The sequence below is a fragment of the Rhinolophus ferrumequinum genome, chromosome 7, assembly GCF_004115265.2.
Source record: "Rhinolophus ferrumequinum isolate MPI-CBG mRhiFer1 chromosome 7, mRhiFer1_v1.p, whole genome shotgun sequence".
Lineage (NCBI taxonomy): Eukaryota > Metazoa > Chordata > Mammalia > Chiroptera > Rhinolophidae > Rhinolophus > Rhinolophus ferrumequinum.
The window spans coordinates 90,601,369-90,620,849 of NC_046290.1; the positions used below are offsets into that span (position 1 = coordinate 90,601,369).

At 42.1% G+C, this 19,481-nt stretch overlaps 1 protein-coding gene across 9 annotated transcripts in view; it reads right to left on the reverse strand.

Moving 5' to 3' along the window:
- LOC117024855 (NXPE family member 3-like) overlaps positions 1-19,481 on the reverse strand; it is a 71,411-nt gene that overhangs the window by 42,406 nt on the left and 9,524 nt on the right. For 5 of the 9 annotated variants that reach the window (XM_033110466.1, XM_033110464.1, XM_033110460.1 and 2 more), the window contains 3 exons: positions 16,701-16,780; positions 16,116-16,328; positions 3,722-4,633 (listed from right to left, as the gene is read on the reverse strand). The exons of the other annotated variants lie outside the window; for them this stretch is intronic. In XM_033110466.1, coding sequence (XP_032966357.1) covers positions 4,101-4,633; positions 16,116-16,328; positions 16,701-16,780 — 826 coding nt within the window. In that variant the 3' untranslated portion in view covers positions 3,722-4,100. Of the gene's footprint in view, positions 1-3,721; positions 4,634-16,115; positions 16,329-16,700; positions 16,781-19,481 lie in introns of those variants that run through there. 9 annotated transcript variants of the gene reach the window in all.

Sequence of the window (19,481 nt, forward strand, 5' to 3'; positions counted from 1 at the left end):
TGTGAGCTCATTTTTTTGTTCTTTGCTTTGCACACATAAGTGAGATCGTATGGTATTTGTCTTTCTCTGTTTGGCTTATCTCATTTAGCATAATGTCCTCATTGTCCACCCATGTTGTTGCAAATGGCAAGATTTCTTTCTTTTTTTGTGGCAGAAAAATATTGCATTGTGTATATGTGTATATATACCACATCTTCTTTATCTGTTCATCCATGAATGTACACTTAGGTTGCTTCCATGTTTTGGATATTACAAATAATGCTGCAGTGAAAATGGGGGTGCAGATATCTTTTTGTGTTAGTTTTTCCTTTCCTTCAGATAAATACCCAGGAGTGGAACAATTGGATCATATCAGTAATCTCTTGTCTGAGTGAAGTTTGACTTTTGTTATCCGTTTAGAAAATCAGAGCCTTGCTTTCCCCCCAGCTGAGTCTGTCGGTTGGCATTCAGTGGGTCGTCCGCTCACAGCAGCTCTGGCTGACTGCTCACGATGGCTGTCGGCCACTCACAATGGCTACCAGGAGCTCCTGGCAGCACAAGGCCCACAGGAGCCCACAGGAGCTCACTGCACCAGCAGAGAGAGTTGTTCACAATCTTAGCTGTAGAGAGCGCAGCTCACTAGCCCATGTGGGAATCGAACAGGCGAACTGGGCATTAGGAGCAAGATGCTCCAACCACCTGAGCCACCAGGCCAGCCTGATTCTTTCTTTATCTTTAAAAGCCAGTGATTTTATAAGTGATGCCCCGATGCTGGCTGTTTTGTGTTCAACTTTATTGTATGCACGTAATAGCATGAACTTCAACCATGTGAAAGAAAAACGGTCCTAATTGCAAGAAGTTGAAAAATCCACAACTGTGCGATTTGTGCTCTGAAACTAGCTGCAAATTACAAAAACAGACCAATTCCAGGAGCTTAAACAAATTAGAAAAAAATCATTTTCCTCACATAATGACAAGTCTGGAAGTAGGCAGCCTGGGACTGGCACAGCAGATCTGTGATACCAGTAAAGACCCTAACTCTCTGTATCTTTCATTTCAACCAACCTTAGCATGTGCTTTGTTTCCTGTGGTCACAAGATGCCTGCCCCCTCTCAGCATCGTAACTGCCTCATAGGAGGAAAAAATAAGACAGAGAAAAGGGCAAAAGACATTTACCAGCCAAGTCTCTATGCTTGCTTAAGAACTTTCCTGAAGCTCAAATCAGAGATGTCAGCTTCTACAGGTCAATGGCTAGAACTGTGTCACATGGCAATCTCTAGTTTCAAGAAAGTCTGGGAAATATGGCTTTTGTCACCCAGCACTTTGCTACCCTGGAGTGGGGGGGTGGAGGGGCAGGAAATCAAGATTTTTGTTGGTAAGGAGGAAAGAATGGGCTTGAGTGAGAAACTATTAGCTTCTGCCACGTTGTCCCTTTAATTTAAATAATGAAATATTTAAAAGTTCATTTGGAAAAACTTGACATTGCATTGTGTTTCCTTTTTAATCAGGAAATATAGTTCAACCACAAGGGGACTGTGGCAGCCACGAGAAAGTGGCTCCCAGACATCCAATTACAGGGAGCATAAGGGTCCACTGCCGTGCTCTGAAAGGGCCAGTGGTCCATCCTCACAAGTTTGGATGTCTAGTGCAGGTACAGGTTTCCTTTTCCTGCCTGCAGAGCCTGAGCCAGCACCACTATCCTGGGGCTTGTTGATTATAGTCCATTTGGGGATCCATGGAATCCCACACAGGTTAGCACCCAACTAGGGGATGCACTTGTCAGAGAAGGAGTAGTGGGATGAGGCCCTGACCGTGGAACCCCTGCTCATATCACATGCTACCTCACTCGGAGGCAGCCAGCCTACAGAACCCTTGCATGGCCGTTGTGAGGTGCAGCAGAAGCCCCAGCCTGGAGGAAACACTCTAATAGGGTGGCCTGCCATCCTTCAGTGTCTTTGTTAGATCGGAGACCCCTACGTGGGGCTGGGTCTCTGATAGGAATCAGGGGCTGGCAGCATTGCACCCAATGATTCCCTGGGGACTCTGTGCTTCTTATCCCTGCAACTCTGGGCTCTGTAGGCTTAGAGGTCTTCATCCCCAAAGGGGGCACCCTCTTGCTCGGGGACACAGCAACGATGCCATTGAATTGCATACTTACTGCTGCCATCAGGACACTGGACTCCTGCGCAAGACAAGTCGCCAACTTAGCAGGGATAGTTCATCAGCAAGAGAAGATAGGGCCACTTGCACACCATGGGAGCAGGGAGGAATCTGTGGAATGCAGATAGTCCCCTTGGCTACCTCCTGGTACTCCACACACCACTGTAACTGTGAACAGATACGTGCAGTAAACCCACTGTGAGAAGGGCATGATTATCAATGGTTCATGTCCCTCAGGGACGTAGCTTTGGTCCAACTACCAAGTAAGTCACCAACCTATGCTGAGGGGAGAACTGAGGATTTAGGAATGTAGAATAAAGACTGGAGGAGGGAGGGGCCGGCCCAGTGGCTCAGGTGATTTGAGGACTGTGCTCCTAACGCTGAGGCTGCCGGTTCCATTCCCACATGGGCCAGTGAGCTGCGCCCTCTGCAACTAGAATGAAGTCAATGGCCCAGGTGGCCAGGTGGCTCAGTTGGTTGGAGTGCATGCTCTCAACCACAAGGTTGCTGGTTCAACTCCAGCAAGGGATCATGGCAAGGGATGGTAGGCTGCACCCCCTGCAACTAACAATGGGCAACTGGACCTGGAGCTGAGCTGTGCTCTCCACAACTAAGATTGAAAGGACAAGAACTTGACTTGGAAAAAGTCATGGAAGTACACACTGTTCCCCAGTAAAGTCCTATTCCCTCTCCCCAGTAAAAATACATAAATAAATAAATAAATAAATAAATAAATAAATAAGAATCATAGTTAAAATTCAGTGAACCCTTATGTGTCAGACAGCAGGCTAAGTACCTGACATGTGTTATCTCACGAAATTCTCAAAAAAAAAAAAAAAAGAAAGAAAGAAAGAAAGAAAAGAGTGGAGGAGGGAGAGAACGAGCAGCAGTTGCGGCCGTAAGACCCACTGCAGCAACGGATCATCCTCGTATGTACTTCAACAGTGATTGTCTCCCGGTCATGGGATTCTAGGTGATTTTTATTTTCTTCGTTAATTGTTTCAGTCTTTTTCAAATTTTCTACAAAAAGCATGTATTACTTTTTTTTTTTTTTTAAGATTTTATTGGGGAAGGGGAACAGGACTTTATTGGGGAATAGTGTGTACTTCCAGGATTTTTTTCCAAGTCAATTTGTTGTCCTTTCAATCATAGTTGTTGAGGGTGCACTTCAGCTGCAGGTCCAGTTGCCATTGCTAGTTGCAGGGGGCGCAGCCCACCATCCCATTCAACCTTGTGGTTGAGAGGATGCTCTCCAACCAACTGAGCAATCCAGGAGCTCCGCGGCAGTCCAGCTCAAGGTGCCATGTTCAATCTTAGTTGCAGGAGGCACTGCCCACCATCCCATGCAGGAGTCGAGGAGTAGAACAGGCAACCTTGTGGTTGAGAGCCCAGTGGTCCATGTGGGAATCGAACCGGCAGCCTTCGGCGTTAGGAGCACGGAGCTCCAAGTGCCTGAGCCACCAGGGGCCGGCCCCGAGCATGTATTACTTTTGACAAATAGGAGAAATATATTATTTTACCAATCAGTCCATAAAAGTCTTCACATATATACTCAGGGTTCCACTAGGGTGGCTCAGATAAACTGAAATGGAATCCGTGTCTTAGGCCTTTGCAAGGCTTGTTGACACTCCACACAGAAACTCCAACACATGAAATGACAATCCTCCTATACTGGATGTACTAGATGTACTGATGTATTAGATGTTGCCAGCTCTGTCCCTACCCTCACCCTCTTAGCACTGCTTTTCCATGTGGGAACTAAACCTCTCAAGTTGCACTGGACCACTGCTAGGCTGCTCTCCCCGGCCACCACCCACATCCCAATTCCTGCTGGTTGATTTTATGGCCTGTTCATTAGGAAGAGGTCAGGGAAGGGGTACAGTCCGCTCAGGGAAGGGCCTGCAGGCTTGATCACCCCTCCAGCTTCTCCATCCACACAGTGCCAAGACCCGCAGAAGCGCTCAGGTGGGGCAGACGAAGGACAGGAGGAGGTCCACTTCATTGCCGACGATGAGCCTTCCTGGGTGGATGTTGTCGGGCACCGCCAGGCTGGAGGTCATTTCCCAGGCATCCACAAAGGCCACACGGAGGTCGGCAAAGGCAGTTCGGAGGAGCCGGTTCACCTGCAGGGTGAGCCAGTCGCTGCCATATACGGACTTGTAGCCAGTGTTGGCCAGTTTGATGACCACGAGAGTGCGGGGCTCCCGGGCCAGCAGCGCAGCCACAGCTGCCCGGATCCCTGCCAGCCGTCGTGCAAAGATGGACGGAGGGAAGGTGGTGAAGTGGGCGCCCAGCCCCAGCACCACCACGGTGTGGGGGCCCCCTGCCAGGCCCCCCAGCTCTCGGGCTACAGAGTGCAGGGAGGCCACTGGTGTGCGCAGGGAGCGCAGGGGCCAGCTGTGGGCCCGCCAGTGTAGCACTATATTCCGAGTGGTCTCCACGGCCATCAGGGGCCCTGTCTGATATGTGGCGTGTAGATCCATGGGCTTTAGGGCTGTGGAGAGGAAGAGAGAGGAGGCCCAAAGGTTAGTATAGGACTGTATACCATCCTCTTGGACAAATGAAATCTCTAGTCCCCATATTCCAGGACATAAGCATCCTTTCTCTAAACCCTAGTGCTTACCTACCCCAACCCCAGTTTTCAAAGTAGCCAAGGATCTCACTATTACCATCCAAACTCCTATTCGGTTTGCTCTTATTTGTCTAAGACATTTGACTTCTCCATGCTGAGTGACCTCTTCCAGAAACCTCTCTTTCTTGCTTTAACACTACATTATCCTATTTTTTTTCTACCATTCTGGTCATTCTTTGTTCAATTGTCAGCTTCATGTTTTCTTTGCATTCTGTAAATGTGGTATTCCCTAAAATTCTATCACTGTCATCTACTTTTCTTTACCATCTTCCCTTTGGGGGATTCATTCACTCCTACCTCCTCAGTTTTTGTCTAAGCCCTGATGGCTTCCTGAGCTTTGATTCCACACTTCCAATTGCCCAGGCAGTATTTTCTCTCTAATGGCCACCATGGTCTTGAATATTTTGTACATTGCCTGGATAGATGAATCTATCATTTTAGCACGCATAAATGTCTCTCTATGTCCTGAATTTCCCCCTACTGCCCCACACCAGTCAGCTATTGTTTTGGTGACTTTCCAATGTTTTGTTGTTGTTTTCTTAGCTCTCCCTGGGGAGGCCGTTAGCCATATTTAATATCTCTCGGTGTCTCAGTCCGAACTCAAAAATTAACCAAGCTTATTCATTATTCATTGTTAAGATTTGCTATGCGCAACACATGCATCCAATTTTTAGTTTAGGCTCTTAGTAACTCTTGGCTACATTCATCTAGCAATAACTTACAGGTACAAATTGGCGCTGTTCTGGGTAATTTTGTATACAATGGTGAGAAAGAGACAGCCATCCTTGCCCTCATGGAGATTACTGTTTCTTGGGAGAGAGAGATTTCCTGATGCAGAAGGGAGGTTGGAAATTATGAGGAACTGAAAGGAGGTTGGTGCTCCTGGAGCATAATGAATGGCACGGGGTGAGGTTAAGATATAAGCACGGTCTGGTCACGTAGTTCCTTATACATCATGTTAATGATTTTGATTTTTGTCTCAAGTAAATTTAAAGTGAAGGTAGGTAGGATGATCCAATTTACATTTTAAAAAGCTTTTGCTCGGTCCTTTGTGAAAACCTGGGGTGAAATGGGGAGCCTGGTTTAAAGGACTTTGTGATAGGCTTGGCAATGGTCAAGGATGAGGAGAAATAGGGATAGAAGCAAGAGGGTGACATTTATGTATATATTATATATATGTTTATATATATATAATATATACATATATATACACATATATACAATATATATTATAATATGTAACTTTTTTTCTTTTGGTAGCTAATTTTTTCCAACTTTGTTGAAGTATAATTAACAAATACAAATTGCCTATATTTAAGGTGCACAACAGGATGTTTTGAGAGGATTATCACAATTAAACTAATTAACATATTTTTCACCTTACAGTTACCATTTTGTATGTGTGATAAGAACACTTAAGATCGACCTTTTTACAACTTTCAAACATACAATGCAGAATTATTAACTTCAGTCACCATGCTGTTCATTAGATCTGTAGAACTTACTCATCCTGAATAACTGAAACATATATTTTTGATGTAGAGTAGACAGGATTAGATAAGTAATTGGAAGCTATCATCAAAGAACAGGAGGTATTAGTGAGTCCCAGGTTTCTAGTTTCAGCACTTGGGAAATAATGGTATATGTTACCTTTTGCTAATGGTGCACTGTGACACTTGGTCCAAATACCCTGATGAAGACAATGTTAAAAAGTAATTTTTAAAAGTTTTTAAAACTTATAAGAGAAGAGAGACAGAATTGAAAATCAAACAGATAGATTAGGGGCCAGCCCGGTGGCTCAGGCGGTTGGACGGAGCTCCATGCTCCTAACTCCGAAGGCTGCCAGTTCGAGTCCCACATGGGCCAGTGGGCTCTCAACCACAAAGTTGCCAGTTCAATTCCTCAAGTCCCACAAGGGATGGTGGGCAGCGCCCCCTGCAACCAAAATTGAACATGGCACCTTGAGCTGAGCTGCCGCTGAGCTCCCTGATGGCTCAGTTGGTTGGAGGGCGTCCTCTCAACCACAAGGTTGCCGGTTCGACTCCCGCAAGGGATGGTGGGCTGTGCCCCCTGCAACTAGCAACGGCAACTGGATCTGGAGCTGAGCTGCACCCTCCACAACTAAGACTGAAAGGACAACAACTTGAAGCTGAACGGCACCCTCCACAACTAAGATTGAAAGGACAACAACTTGACTTGGAAAAACGTCCTGGAAGTACACACTGTTCCCCAATAAAGTCCTGTTCCCCTTCCCTAATAAAAATCTTTAAAAAAAAAAAAAAAAGAGATAGATTAGAGCTGATTCTTAACTGGGGGTATTTGTGAGTAAAGACACCAGAGATACGAATACTTTCTGCTTTCGGCTGAGACCCGAAAAGACTGACCTGGGATCATTTTCCAATCCATGCAAGTTCACTAAAAGGCAGATATGCATTCTGGTGGCTTTGAGGGATGGAACTTAGCATCCCCCAAGGGGGAAAACCTAGTGTAACATTCCCTGTACTGGGCTAGAAACAAAAGGACTTTACTATGGATGGTGGTATGTACTGTACTCGGAGGGATTATCTAGATGGTTCACAAAACTTCGAACCTTGTTTCTAAACTGTAAGCACTCTTAGATGTCTGCCAGAATGAAAACCTTTCTTCAAAATAAGATAACATTGCCTTAGGTCTTACGTTATACACAAAAGTATTTTGTCAAATAAAACATCCAGAAAACAATAAAATATCACAAGACACTTGAAGAGGCAAAACAAAATAAGCTAAATGCAATAGAGACAATAGACAACAGAAAGAAGCCTATGGGGACTCCAGATACTGGAAATATCAGACACAAACTGTAAGGCAACTATGCTTACTATGTTCAAGGAAATAAATGTCTAATTTGAAAATCTCAGCAATGAACCAGAACAGTAAAAGAGATATTGAAGATTTGAAAAAGAATCGTCTAGAAATTATGGAAGTAAAAAATACAGTAACTACAATTTGGAACCAATGGTTGGGTTTAATAGCAGATTGGACACAACAAGAGAAAAGTACTGAGTTGATACACAGATTGGAAAGAAAGACCCAGAATGAGTGAAGAGGGAAATCGATGAAAAGCACAGAAGAGAGGGAAGATACAGAGAAGAGAGTGAGAAAAATAGAACACAATTTAATTGGAGTCTCAGAGAAAAGGATGAAAAATAGGAAGAGGTAATATTTGAAGAGATTGTGGATGAGAATTTCCCAGAAACAATTAAAAACATAATGAAAGGCATCGATCTACTGTTTCAAAGATCCCAACAAAGCCAAAGTACAATTTGTTGAAAAATCCACATCTAATCACATTTGATTGAAAATATAGAAAAAAATCAAATGAAAAATAACTGAAGACAAAAATTACCAATGCCAGGAATAGAATAGAGGCTACCACTAGACTCTGCAGACATCAAAGTATAATGAGGGAGTACTACAAACAACTCTACACACACAAATTTGACATCTTAGATGAAACGGACCAATTTATTAAAAAGCACAGACTATTACAACTCACCTAATATGTAACAGATAATTGGAATAGCACTATAACCATTAAGACAAATGTAAGAAACTTAACCAAATGCAATGTGTGTACCTTGCTTGACTCTAGTAGAAAAAAGATAAAACATGCAAATAATTACAAAAGAAAGTTGATACAGACCTTCAGGCAACTAGGAATGAGAAAGTTTTCTTCATAATGATAAAAAGTTCAATTTTCCCGGAATTTGGAATAACTCTAAATAGCTATGCATCTAATAATATAGCATTAAATAAATAAATAGAGCAAATTTCAAAATTCATGTGGAAAAATGGGAAAAATCACACTCATTCTGGGAGATTTTTATACATATCTCTTAATAACTGGTAAAGTAAGTAGACAACGATTAGTAATGATGTAAAGATTTCAACAACATGATTTAAAAACCATCCCTATTTAGACACTGAAACTATCAATCGCAGAATACCTATGTGGAACATTTACAAAATTGATGGTATACTGGTCCAAAAAGTGAGTTTTCATCAAATCTCAAAATATTTCAAAATTTAAAAATGTGTCCTCTGGTCACAATGCAATTACATTAGCAATCAATAACTAAAATAGTATTAACCAAAAGATATATCATATCCAAACATCTCAGTTGGAACCATCTTGAACTGCAGGTTCAATATAATCACAATCAAAATCACAACAGGAAAAAGTTTTTTTCAATTCCACAAGTTGATTAAAGGAGTCATATGGCAGAACAAAGGGCCAAAAAAAGGCCAAGCCTCTTTTAAAAAAGAGTAGAAATGTAGCTCCTGTCCACCAGAAATCCAAAATTATTACAACGCTATAGTAATAAAGACTGGGTGGTATTGGTGCTGATACAAGCAAATAGATTCACTAAACAGAATAGAGATCCCCCAAACAGACAGACAGAAGGACACCTGCTTTATGACGAAGATGCCCTGCAGAGCTATGGCGAAAAGATGGCTTCTCAGTCAACAGTGCCAGGTCAATCAGGTACCCCAATATCCAAAACTTAGAAAAAAAAGGTGTTCTCTCATGACTAACAGAAAAATTCAAATGAAAACCACATAAGCCACTATGATACACCCATACTTTTTGCGAAATATTAAAAAATGATAATATCAAATGCTGGGCAAGAATGTGGAACAACAAGAACCACTGGTGAAAGAGTACACTGGTAAAACCACTTTTAAACATTGGCAGAATCCAAAAATTCTAAAGATACACCTACTCTCTGATCAGCAAAACCATCACCAGGTGACATCCTACAAAAACACAACCTCATGTGGACTTAAAGTGACTTGTACAAGAATATTTATAGCAGCATTTTTCATGATAGTCCCATCAACAGTAGAATGTAAAAATATAGTGTGATATAATCATACAACTAAATACCATGTAGCAGTGAAAATGAATGAGCTACAATCACATGAAAGAATACGGATGAACTTTTACTGTAGTATATTTTTATAATTGTTCTATGTTGTTATGGGTTATTGTTAATCTCTTACTGTACCTACTTTAGAAATTAAACTTTATCATAGATATGTATGTATGGAAAAAACTTAGTATATCTAAGGTTCAGTACTATTGCTGTTTCAGGCATGAAACTAGGGGTCTGGGAATGTATCCCTTGAGGAAAGGGGAGGACTACTGTATACGGGAATTCTTTGTAAACTTTTCTTGCTACTTTTATGTAGGTTTGGCATTGTTTAAAATGCAAAGTTTTTTAAAAGCACCAAATAATAAAGTAAGTCCATATAAAAAAAAAAAAAAGAATACGGATGAATCTTATATACAAAAAAACCCCAGACACAACAGAAATCATAGTGTATGTTTTCATTTATGTGAAGTTGGAAATCGGGCAAAATTCATCTCGTATATTGTTTACGAATGCCTAATAAGTTGGCAGAACTATAGAGAAACACAAGGGCTTAAATATTAGAACAGAATAAAGATTTCTAGAATAATGGGAGAGAGAGAGAGAGGGAGTTATAACTCGGAGGAGACATGGTATCAGGAGGGCTTCTGGAGTGAGAGTCTTGTTGTCTTTCTTAATGGGGGTGGAGGTTATATGGGTGATCATTTTATAACAATGGAAACTGTTTTATGCATTTTCTATGTTATATTTTATAATAAAATTTTTAATAAAATCATGCACACTGATTAATATACAAGGTCTATCAATTAATTTCACAAATCTGCCACCTACGCTTATATTGGCAGCACTCTACAAACAGCTCGGTAAGGTTTCCTAACCTTGATATGTCAATGTCTCACAGATGTGTTCGTGTCGATATGTGACAGTGTCTTGCTGAGTGGCGTTCATTATTGTTGTTGCGTGATTTTATGTGCCGTCGTGAGAATGTCTGAGCTTGAATTAGAGCAACGAACAAACATTAAATTTCTTGTTAAACTTGGCAAGAGTGGAAGTGAAATCAGGGACATGTTAGTCCAAATTTATGGAGATAATACCATGAAGAAAACAGCAGTGTACAAATGGATTAAACATCTTTTTGAGGGCAGAGAACGCGTCACTGATGACGAGAGGTCAGGGTGGCCAGTAATGAGCAGATGAGAAAACATTGATGAAAACACTGATGAAAACATTGCAAAAATTTGTCGAATTGTGCGTCAAAATCATCGGCTGACTGTGAGAAGCATAGCAGACCAAGTAAACATCAATAGAGAAACAGTTAGGAAACTCTGAACTGAAAATCTTGGTATGAGAAAAGTGTGTGCAAAAATGGTTCCAAAGGAGCTCACTGATGAACAAAAGCAAAGGAGAGTTGAAGTTTGCCAAGACCTTTTGGAGATGCAAGACGAGGTTTTGGGCTGTGTTATTACTGGTGATGAAATATGGGTGTACCAATATGACCCTGAAACAAAACGTCTCAGTGCACGATGGAAGTCAGCCAATTTTCCACGACCAAAAATGTTCGTTCAGTCTAAATCAAAAGTCAAAATGGTGTTGCTAACCTTTACTAATATCAGAGCGATTATTCATTATGAATATGTACCAACAGGATACACAGCTAACCAACTTACTATTTGGAAGTGCTGAAAAGGCTGCGTGAAAAAGTTAAACAACCTGAACTTTTCACCAACAATTCATGGCTCTTGCATCACGACAATGGACCAGCTCACATGGTCAATGGACCAGCTCACATGGTCAATGGACCACCTCACCTGTCTGTGAGGGAGTTTTTAGCCAGTAAACAAATCAGCTAAATTGAAAAACCCTCCCTACTCACCTGATCTGGCCCCCAATGACTTCTTTCTTTACCTGAAGATACAGGAAATAAATATTGAAAGGAAAACATTTTGATGTCGTTCATGACATCAAGGGTAATACAACGACAGCTCTGATGGCCATTCCAGAAAAAGAGTTCCAAAATTGCTTTGAAGGGTGGACTAGGTACTGGCATCGGTGCATAGCTTCCCAAGGGGAGTACTTAGAAGGTAACCGCAGTGATATTCAGCAATGAGGTATGTAGCACTTTTTCTAGGATGAGTTCACGAACTAAATTGTCCGTCCTCGTATGCTGATGGGAATGTAATGGAAATTATGCTGTTGAAAGGGAAGATGATTTAGGAAGGAGGGGAGTAATTGGTAGAGAGATGTCCTTGAATGGGCAAGAGTGGATGAAACCTAGAGCTAAAATGGAAGGAGCATGGAGAGATCTTTTTCAAAAACAGATGGGAATACAGAGAATACTAGTACAGATGCTGGTAAGAGAGGAAATGTGGTGGTGGAAATCTGGAATTTCACTTCTAATTGCTTTGTTTTGTAAAGAAAATATGAGGGTCATCAGCTGACTGTGAGGATGAAGAAGGTTTCGGGAAAGGAGAAGCTGTGACATCATCAACAAGGACGGTGGTTCAGTCGTCCTAGGACACTGGCTCTCCAACGTCAGTGCCCATCAGAATCACCTGGAGACTTGTTGAAACACAGACTGAGCATCTCCCCAGAATTTCTGATTCAGTAGGTCTGGGATGGGGCCTGAGAAGTTGCGTTTCTAACAAACTCCCAGGTGATGCTGATCTGGGGACCACGTTTGAAAACTGCTGGGATTGCTGTGCAGCATTAGTGCATCCTAGAGATTTGCGGTCATGATTTCAAGTGAACAGTCAGCATGGTGGAATGAAACTGCCTCAGAAGCATCTTGCCTGACCATTTATCTATCTTCCTCTGCCTCACCATCTTCTACTTTCACAGTATTTTTTCTCACAGAACTTTTCGCTATCTGTGACTTGTTTCTGAGTCTTTACATTAGCATGTATGCACAACAAAACAGGGATATTAGCATTTTTGTTGTTGGTCACTGTTATGTTTCCAGAACATAGAACAGTGCCTGAATATCACAGGTGCTCAATAAATATTTATCAATGAAAAACAAGAAAGGAAGGAAGGAAGGAAGGAAGGAAGGAAGGAAGGAAGGAAGGAAGGAAGGAAGGAAAGAAGGAAGGAAGGAAAGAAGGAAGGAAAGAAAGAAAAAAGAAGGAAGGAAGAGGAAAAACAAATTACCATACAAGTAACTAAATTATCATATTAGTTTTGACTATTAAGAGAAAAATATTTACATAATTATAAATATAAACATAGTTCACTGATATGTTTAAAATTAACATAAATACATTGGAAGGGTGGGAAGAGGAAGGTAGCTAGTTGCTTACCACTGTATTTTCTTTTCCTGACGACTATATTTCCCAAATTCTCTGTTTGGACCATGACTGGGTTATGGTCATTGGAACTTGAGCAGTAAAGATGTACGCCATTTCCATGCCTGGACATAAAGCACCCACACAATTCTCTGTTCTCTCTCCCTCTCCCTTTTCCTCTCTTTCTCGGTCTCTTTCTCCTCATCAATGGGTTGGGCACAGAGGATCCAGTAGCGATCTCGCAAAATATCTAGTTGGTTCTTTGTAATATATAAGGAATTCAAAGTAACATATACCTTGATTAAAATACCATTCACTCCAGCAGGGATCCAAGTTTCCTTTCCCGCTTGGTAGCAACATGGCATAAAACAGGTGGAGTGAAGAAATACCAGTTGGCCCTGTGCTTGCCCACCCCTGGTATCAGTAGGGCAAAGTGTGAAGCTAAACTTAAACTTGTACCTTCACCTAGTGGCAACAAGGCCGTGGAATGGGTGCTCCATTTTCACTGGGGTGGCATCAGCAGGACCCAAAAGGGAGCTGAACATACACCTGGACCTGCATGCTACACCTACACAGGGTGAGTGCTTGTTGAAAAGAACAAAGGTAAAATACGACCCAGAGTCTCACAACATAATACCCACAATGTCCAGTAAACAACAGATAATCATTCATCATACCAACAATCATGATCATCACAAATTTGAATAAGAAAAGACTATTGCCAAGTGCCAACACCAACATTACTCAGATGTTGGAATTATCTGACAAGGATTTTTAAAGCAGCCATCATGAAAAATGCTTGAGTGAGCCATTATGAACACTACACACCTTAGTATAACTAAAATTTAAAAGATTGACTTTTCCAAGTGTGGGTGAGAATATAGAGCAACTGGGGAAATATATGGTGGAAACATAAAGTGCTATAGCAAGTTTGGACAAGTTTGGCAGTTTCTTAAAAAATTAAACATATACCTACCATATGATCTAGACATTCCATTTTAAGATATTTACACAAGAGAAATGAAAGCATATGCCCATACAAACATTTGTGCACAAATATTCATTTAGCTTTATTTGTAATAGCTGAAAATTGGAAACAGCCCAAATGTCCATCAACAGATGAATGGATAAACAAATAATGGTATATCCATACATACAATGGAATACTACACAACAACAAATAGGGAACGAACTATTGCCACATTCAGAAATGTGGACAAATCTCAATATAATTATGCTGAGGAAAAGAAGCCACACACAGAAAAGAGTACACATTGTGTGATTCCATTTATATGATGTTCTAGCAAGTGCAAACTAAGCTAAAAAGACAGAAAGCAGATGTGTGGGTTGCCTGGGAAGAGAAGGGTAAAAGGGAGGGATTAGCAAGGGCTATCAGGAAAGCTTTCTGAGTGGTGGATACGTTAATTGTCTTATGTGTGGACATTGTTTTCCAGATGTACATACTCGTATGTTATAACTTATCCAGCTGTCCACTTTAAATATATGCTGTTTATGATTTGTCAGTTACACCTCAATAAACTGTTTAAAATAAAGGGGAACCTCAAATTAGTGACTGAGGGTGAAGATGTGGTAAATTTCTAAACTTTGCAGGAAGACAGGATTATATCGCACTACCCACCCGAGATTGGAGATGATATGTTTAAGTGGACTTTCCTCACACACACGGTAAGTAAGGGCCACAATTAGCAGGTTGCTAACTTGACAATTGAGTTCACAGAGATTATGACCACTGAATAGTGGGCCAAGTCCAACAGGCATTCAGGCTAGCTTTGCTGTTTTACCTTCCCACTCAGATATCTTCAAGACTTGTAGTAACTTTGGAGTAGGTACTAGATGCTTGGACATAATTTTATTTAAAATAACCACTATAGACGCTAAGTGTTTATTTTTCTTTTCTAAATGAGAGGTTATTCACAAGTTCTGTCTGTGGTAATTTTGTTTTCCATTAATCTTGACTTTTAGAAAAATGGTACACATGAAAGAGTTGAGATTGGATTAATTTAACTTTGGAGGGGCTGAGGAAATGACGCTCATTCAGCAAAAGTCACTCAGGTTTTAGGTGCTAAGAGAACCATAGCTCTATCAGCTGCTGGTCAAGAGACAACGGTGAGGCAAAGAAAGGAGAGAGAGAGAAAAGAGAGGAGGAGAGGAGAGGAAAGGGGAAGGGAGGGAAAAAGGAGGAGGTAGAAAGAAATTGAGGTAGGTAGGGTACAAAAATCTGAACTTTATTTCTTTCACATTAATTTTACTTAAGAGAGTAAACGGGGATTTTAGTTAAAGACTAAATCGGGAACTGTTCTTGTATTATTGATACAGGATAGCTAGCATGTCCCTAGGTAGACAGGGAGGTCCTGGTGGAATAAACAAAAGACAGCCATATCCTAAAACTTCAGGTTTTGAAATCACTCCTTTGCTCCAGGACATAATGTAACAAGTCCTTGAGGTTAATCATAAAATTCCTTTTGGCCTGACAAATGGAGCAGATCTGATAGATAAGAGTGGATTACTTTGCTAATTCCTTTAGGATGGGCAAGCAGAACAAACCTGGTAGACGAATTTCATTAGAAGGCGCCAGTTCCCTTCTTCAAACAAGTTCCCTTCTTCAAACATCTTCCCTTCCCCAAGCAGGCAAGGGAAGGTTTAAAAGTAAGAGCTTTTAGGCAAGGGAAGGTTTAAAACCTAAGAATAGGACCCCCTCGCGCTCAGGAGCTGCAACCTCTTCTCCTGCCTCTAATAAACTATCCTCTTTTTAAAACTTTTTGCCTCTCCTGGTGCGTGTTTCCATTCTTCAGCTTCATGAGAGAGGATCCCGGCCCACACTCAGAAACTGCTAGCAGATCCAACATCACCTACATCATTATCAGAAATCGTATTATTTGAAAGGTTTTTTTCAATGCTGTCATATGAGTTCATTACATAACTTCTGGTCAACCAAACTGGAAAGGAAGCTTGGTGATGATAATTACATTCTCTTAGCTCTGATTCATTTGCTCATTTGCCCTTGGAAAATTCCCGGCATATTGCCCCAACCTCTGTAACATGGGAGTCTTGTCTCGCAAAGCCCTCCCTGTTCACCTCTTCCTTCCTGAGGCTCCAGGTGTCCTGCCCTCTCCCCTCAGGGCCACTCACAGGGCACTTTGTCACGCAGATACTCCCACCACTGCCGAAGCGTGGAGTCTCCCATCATGTGGACAACATGGCCAGCCAGGCAGCCCAGGATGCTGTCAACAGTGGGGAAGGAGCGGCTGGAGCAGGACAGCGAGTGCCACACTTCTTGGTGGTAGAAGCCAGAGGGTTTTGTAGCCGGGAGCCCAGGATGGCATGGGGGCCGTGCGGACAGGGCTACAGGAAAGGGGAAAACAGAATAGCGCTAACGTTTATAAATTACAAAATGCCAGGTGCTCCTCTATGCTCTTTACATGCATTATATTATTTCATTTACTCTGACAAAAATCCATGAAGTAGTATTCTTATCTTCATTAAGAAGTGGGGACACTGAGGTCTTGAATTATTAATTAATTTACCCATCATCAAGAATAGTGACTGGCAGAGATAGCATTTTAACCCCAAAAGTCTGACTTTACAGCCCGTGTTACTAACCACTATGCTATACTGCCCTAGCAGGGGTGGTTAGGGCTCTACTCCCAATCAAGGAATAAAACCCCTCCAAGTCTATTACCCGCACGACCCCCAGCATATGCCAGCCCCACTCACCCAGGCTGCTGTTCCCTGGGGCTGCCATTCTGACCTGGATTGAAGAAATGCCCTGAGGGAGCACCTTGTCTGTCACGTTCCTGGAGAAACACCAAAAGTGAGCATTGAGGGAAGGTGACCAGGTGAAAGCTGGAGACCAGTATGAGCATATGATGGTTGACTTGTGATTTCTACTCAAAGTCCAAAGTCTGATGTCGGTGCAATACAATTAGCACATTTACAATGTGAAGCATTACAATAAAGAGTCAAAAAATGATGGAAGGAAGAGGAAATCATGCCAGGAATCTGGACCTTCTGCAATCAATCTACCCTTTGTCTCTCAGTCTACTCACAGTCCAGGTAATTAAATAACATCGAAGCTGGGTTGTGCAGTTCTCTTTCTCTGATAAATGGAGGTACACAAGCAAGCCAGGAAAGACAAACTTCTTGGAAGAAACACGAAGCAGAATAATTTCTGTTACATGAAAACTCACAAAAAGCACCGTGTGGAATAACCAGGTTAATATCCACATTCGTAAATCACGATGCTAGTATGTACCCTTGGTATGATGTGATGAAAATGTAACCTTATCTCTGTGATCTTCCTCTCCCAAGCTCATAACCCACCTCTGATTATACCAAAAACATCAGATAAATTTCAATAGAGAGGGATACTACAACACATGTATAATTGAACAATACTCCTCAAAGCTGTCAAGGTCATCAACAACAAGGAAAGTATGAGAAAATGTCACACCCAAGAAGGGCCTTAGGAGACATGACAACTAGATGTAATATGGTATTCTGGATGGGATCCTGAACAGAAAAAGGACATTAGATTAAAACTAAGGAAAGCTAAATAAACCATGGACTTTACCTAATAATAATGTATCAGTATTGGTTCATGAATTGTAAGAGATATAATACACTACTGTAAGATGGTAATAATAGGAAAATTGTGTGGGAAAGTGGGTATGGGAACTCTGCACGATCTGCTCAATTTTGTAAATCAAAACCATAAACTCTAGTAATAAAAAAATTCCAGAATTCCACACACAGGTGTTTATCTAAGAGAAATGAAAATATTTGCCCACAAAATTGTTAAAGTTGTGCAATGTTGACAACAACTTTATTCATAATAGCCAAAATCTGGAAACAACCCAAATGTTCATCAAGAGGTGAAAGGATAAACAAACTGTGGTCTATCCATACAATGGAACACCATTCATTAACAAAAAGGAAAAAAAGGAGAAAATTACTGATCTGCAACAATATGGATGAATCTCAAAAAACATTTTCCTAAGCAAAAGAAGCCAGATACAAGAGTACAAACTGCATGATCCATTTTTATGGCATTCTAGAAAAGGCAAAACTAACACATACTTTCAGAAAGGAAATCAGTGTTTGCCTGGGCTTGGAGGTGGGTGAGGGAACTTAACTGCGAAGGGACACAAGGGAATCTTCAGAGGTGGTGGAAATGTTCTGTATCTTGATTGTGGTGACAGTTACACAGGTGTACACATTTATCAGAACTCATTGAGCTGCACATTTGAAACAAGGACATTTCATTGTATACAAATTACACTTCAATAAACTATATTTAAAATATTTTTATCAAAACGAAAAACTCAGACAATAGGATTATGAGCTGCTGAGTAGTCTGTAATTAAATAAATAGCTATTAAGAATAAATATCTGTAGCACGAATGTATGAGCGAACTGCTGTCTCTAAAATTGATGGGCTAGAGTGCCAGTGAGGCCGGAAATGCTGTTGGGCTACCTTTTTGTGTGTTTCCACCTAGCTGTCTCTCCCAGTCCTCAAAGCTGAGGTTGGCCGCTTACCTATGTTATGTTTCTTCCCTCACTTCCCAAGGCAGGGGAGGGTGGGAAAGGGGCAGCATGTTAATTTACAGAAGCTTTCTCAACATTAACTCCCTTTCCATGTCGGGATGGTTTTTTCCTCCCGGCACGACTAGGAGCTCCATCCTCTTCCTACATCTAATCGGAGCTGTCTCGGGTGACCCCGTTAAGAGCTCCATCCCCCTCCTATCAGAGCTGTCTCCAGTGGGCCCCATAATTAGAGGCCTCCCCGTCAAAACAATGTTGAATGATCACAGCTGTTAGGGACGGACCTCCCGGCACCCCGGCCAGATTTAACCAATCCCTAGCGTGGCAATAGCAATAGCGTGAATTTCACCCCCAACCTGGAGGCCTATCCCTATAAAACAAAGCACCCGACCCCAGTAAGTGCTCAGTCTTTGGGAACAATCCCGCTGAGCCTGCCGGGGTAATAAAGCTGTGTTCTCCTTGATCTCTGCGTGCCGCTTGAGTCTCTCAGTCCTCGCTGCTTTTTCGCAACATTTGGTTCCCTGACCGGGAAACCCAATCGCGCTGGCCCCTTGCGCCAGCGGTGTGGGGCGAGAGGCGGGCTGCGGAGCGACAGGAGGCCTGAGAAAGGTGTAGGCGCGCCCCGTCGATTTTGGCGGACCCGGGACCGGGCTTTCCCCGGGCAGCCACGGCCCGCACCTCCCAGCTGGACCCGCTGAAAGGGACTGGGGACAACCAGCCGGATCCTCCCGTTGGACCAGGTAAGCCTCGAGGCCATTGTCCGAGTCAGTCCTGTTCCATGTGACAGAAGGGGAGCCTGATCACCTCCCGGTAGGTTCTTATAACCTACCCAGGCAGGGACACCCATGGGAGGGTGTCAACCCAGTGTGTGAGTGACTGATTGTGTGCCTGAATGTTTGCTTCCATAGCCTTGACTATGGAAACCTGAGTATGCTTCACCCTGATTCTCGTGGA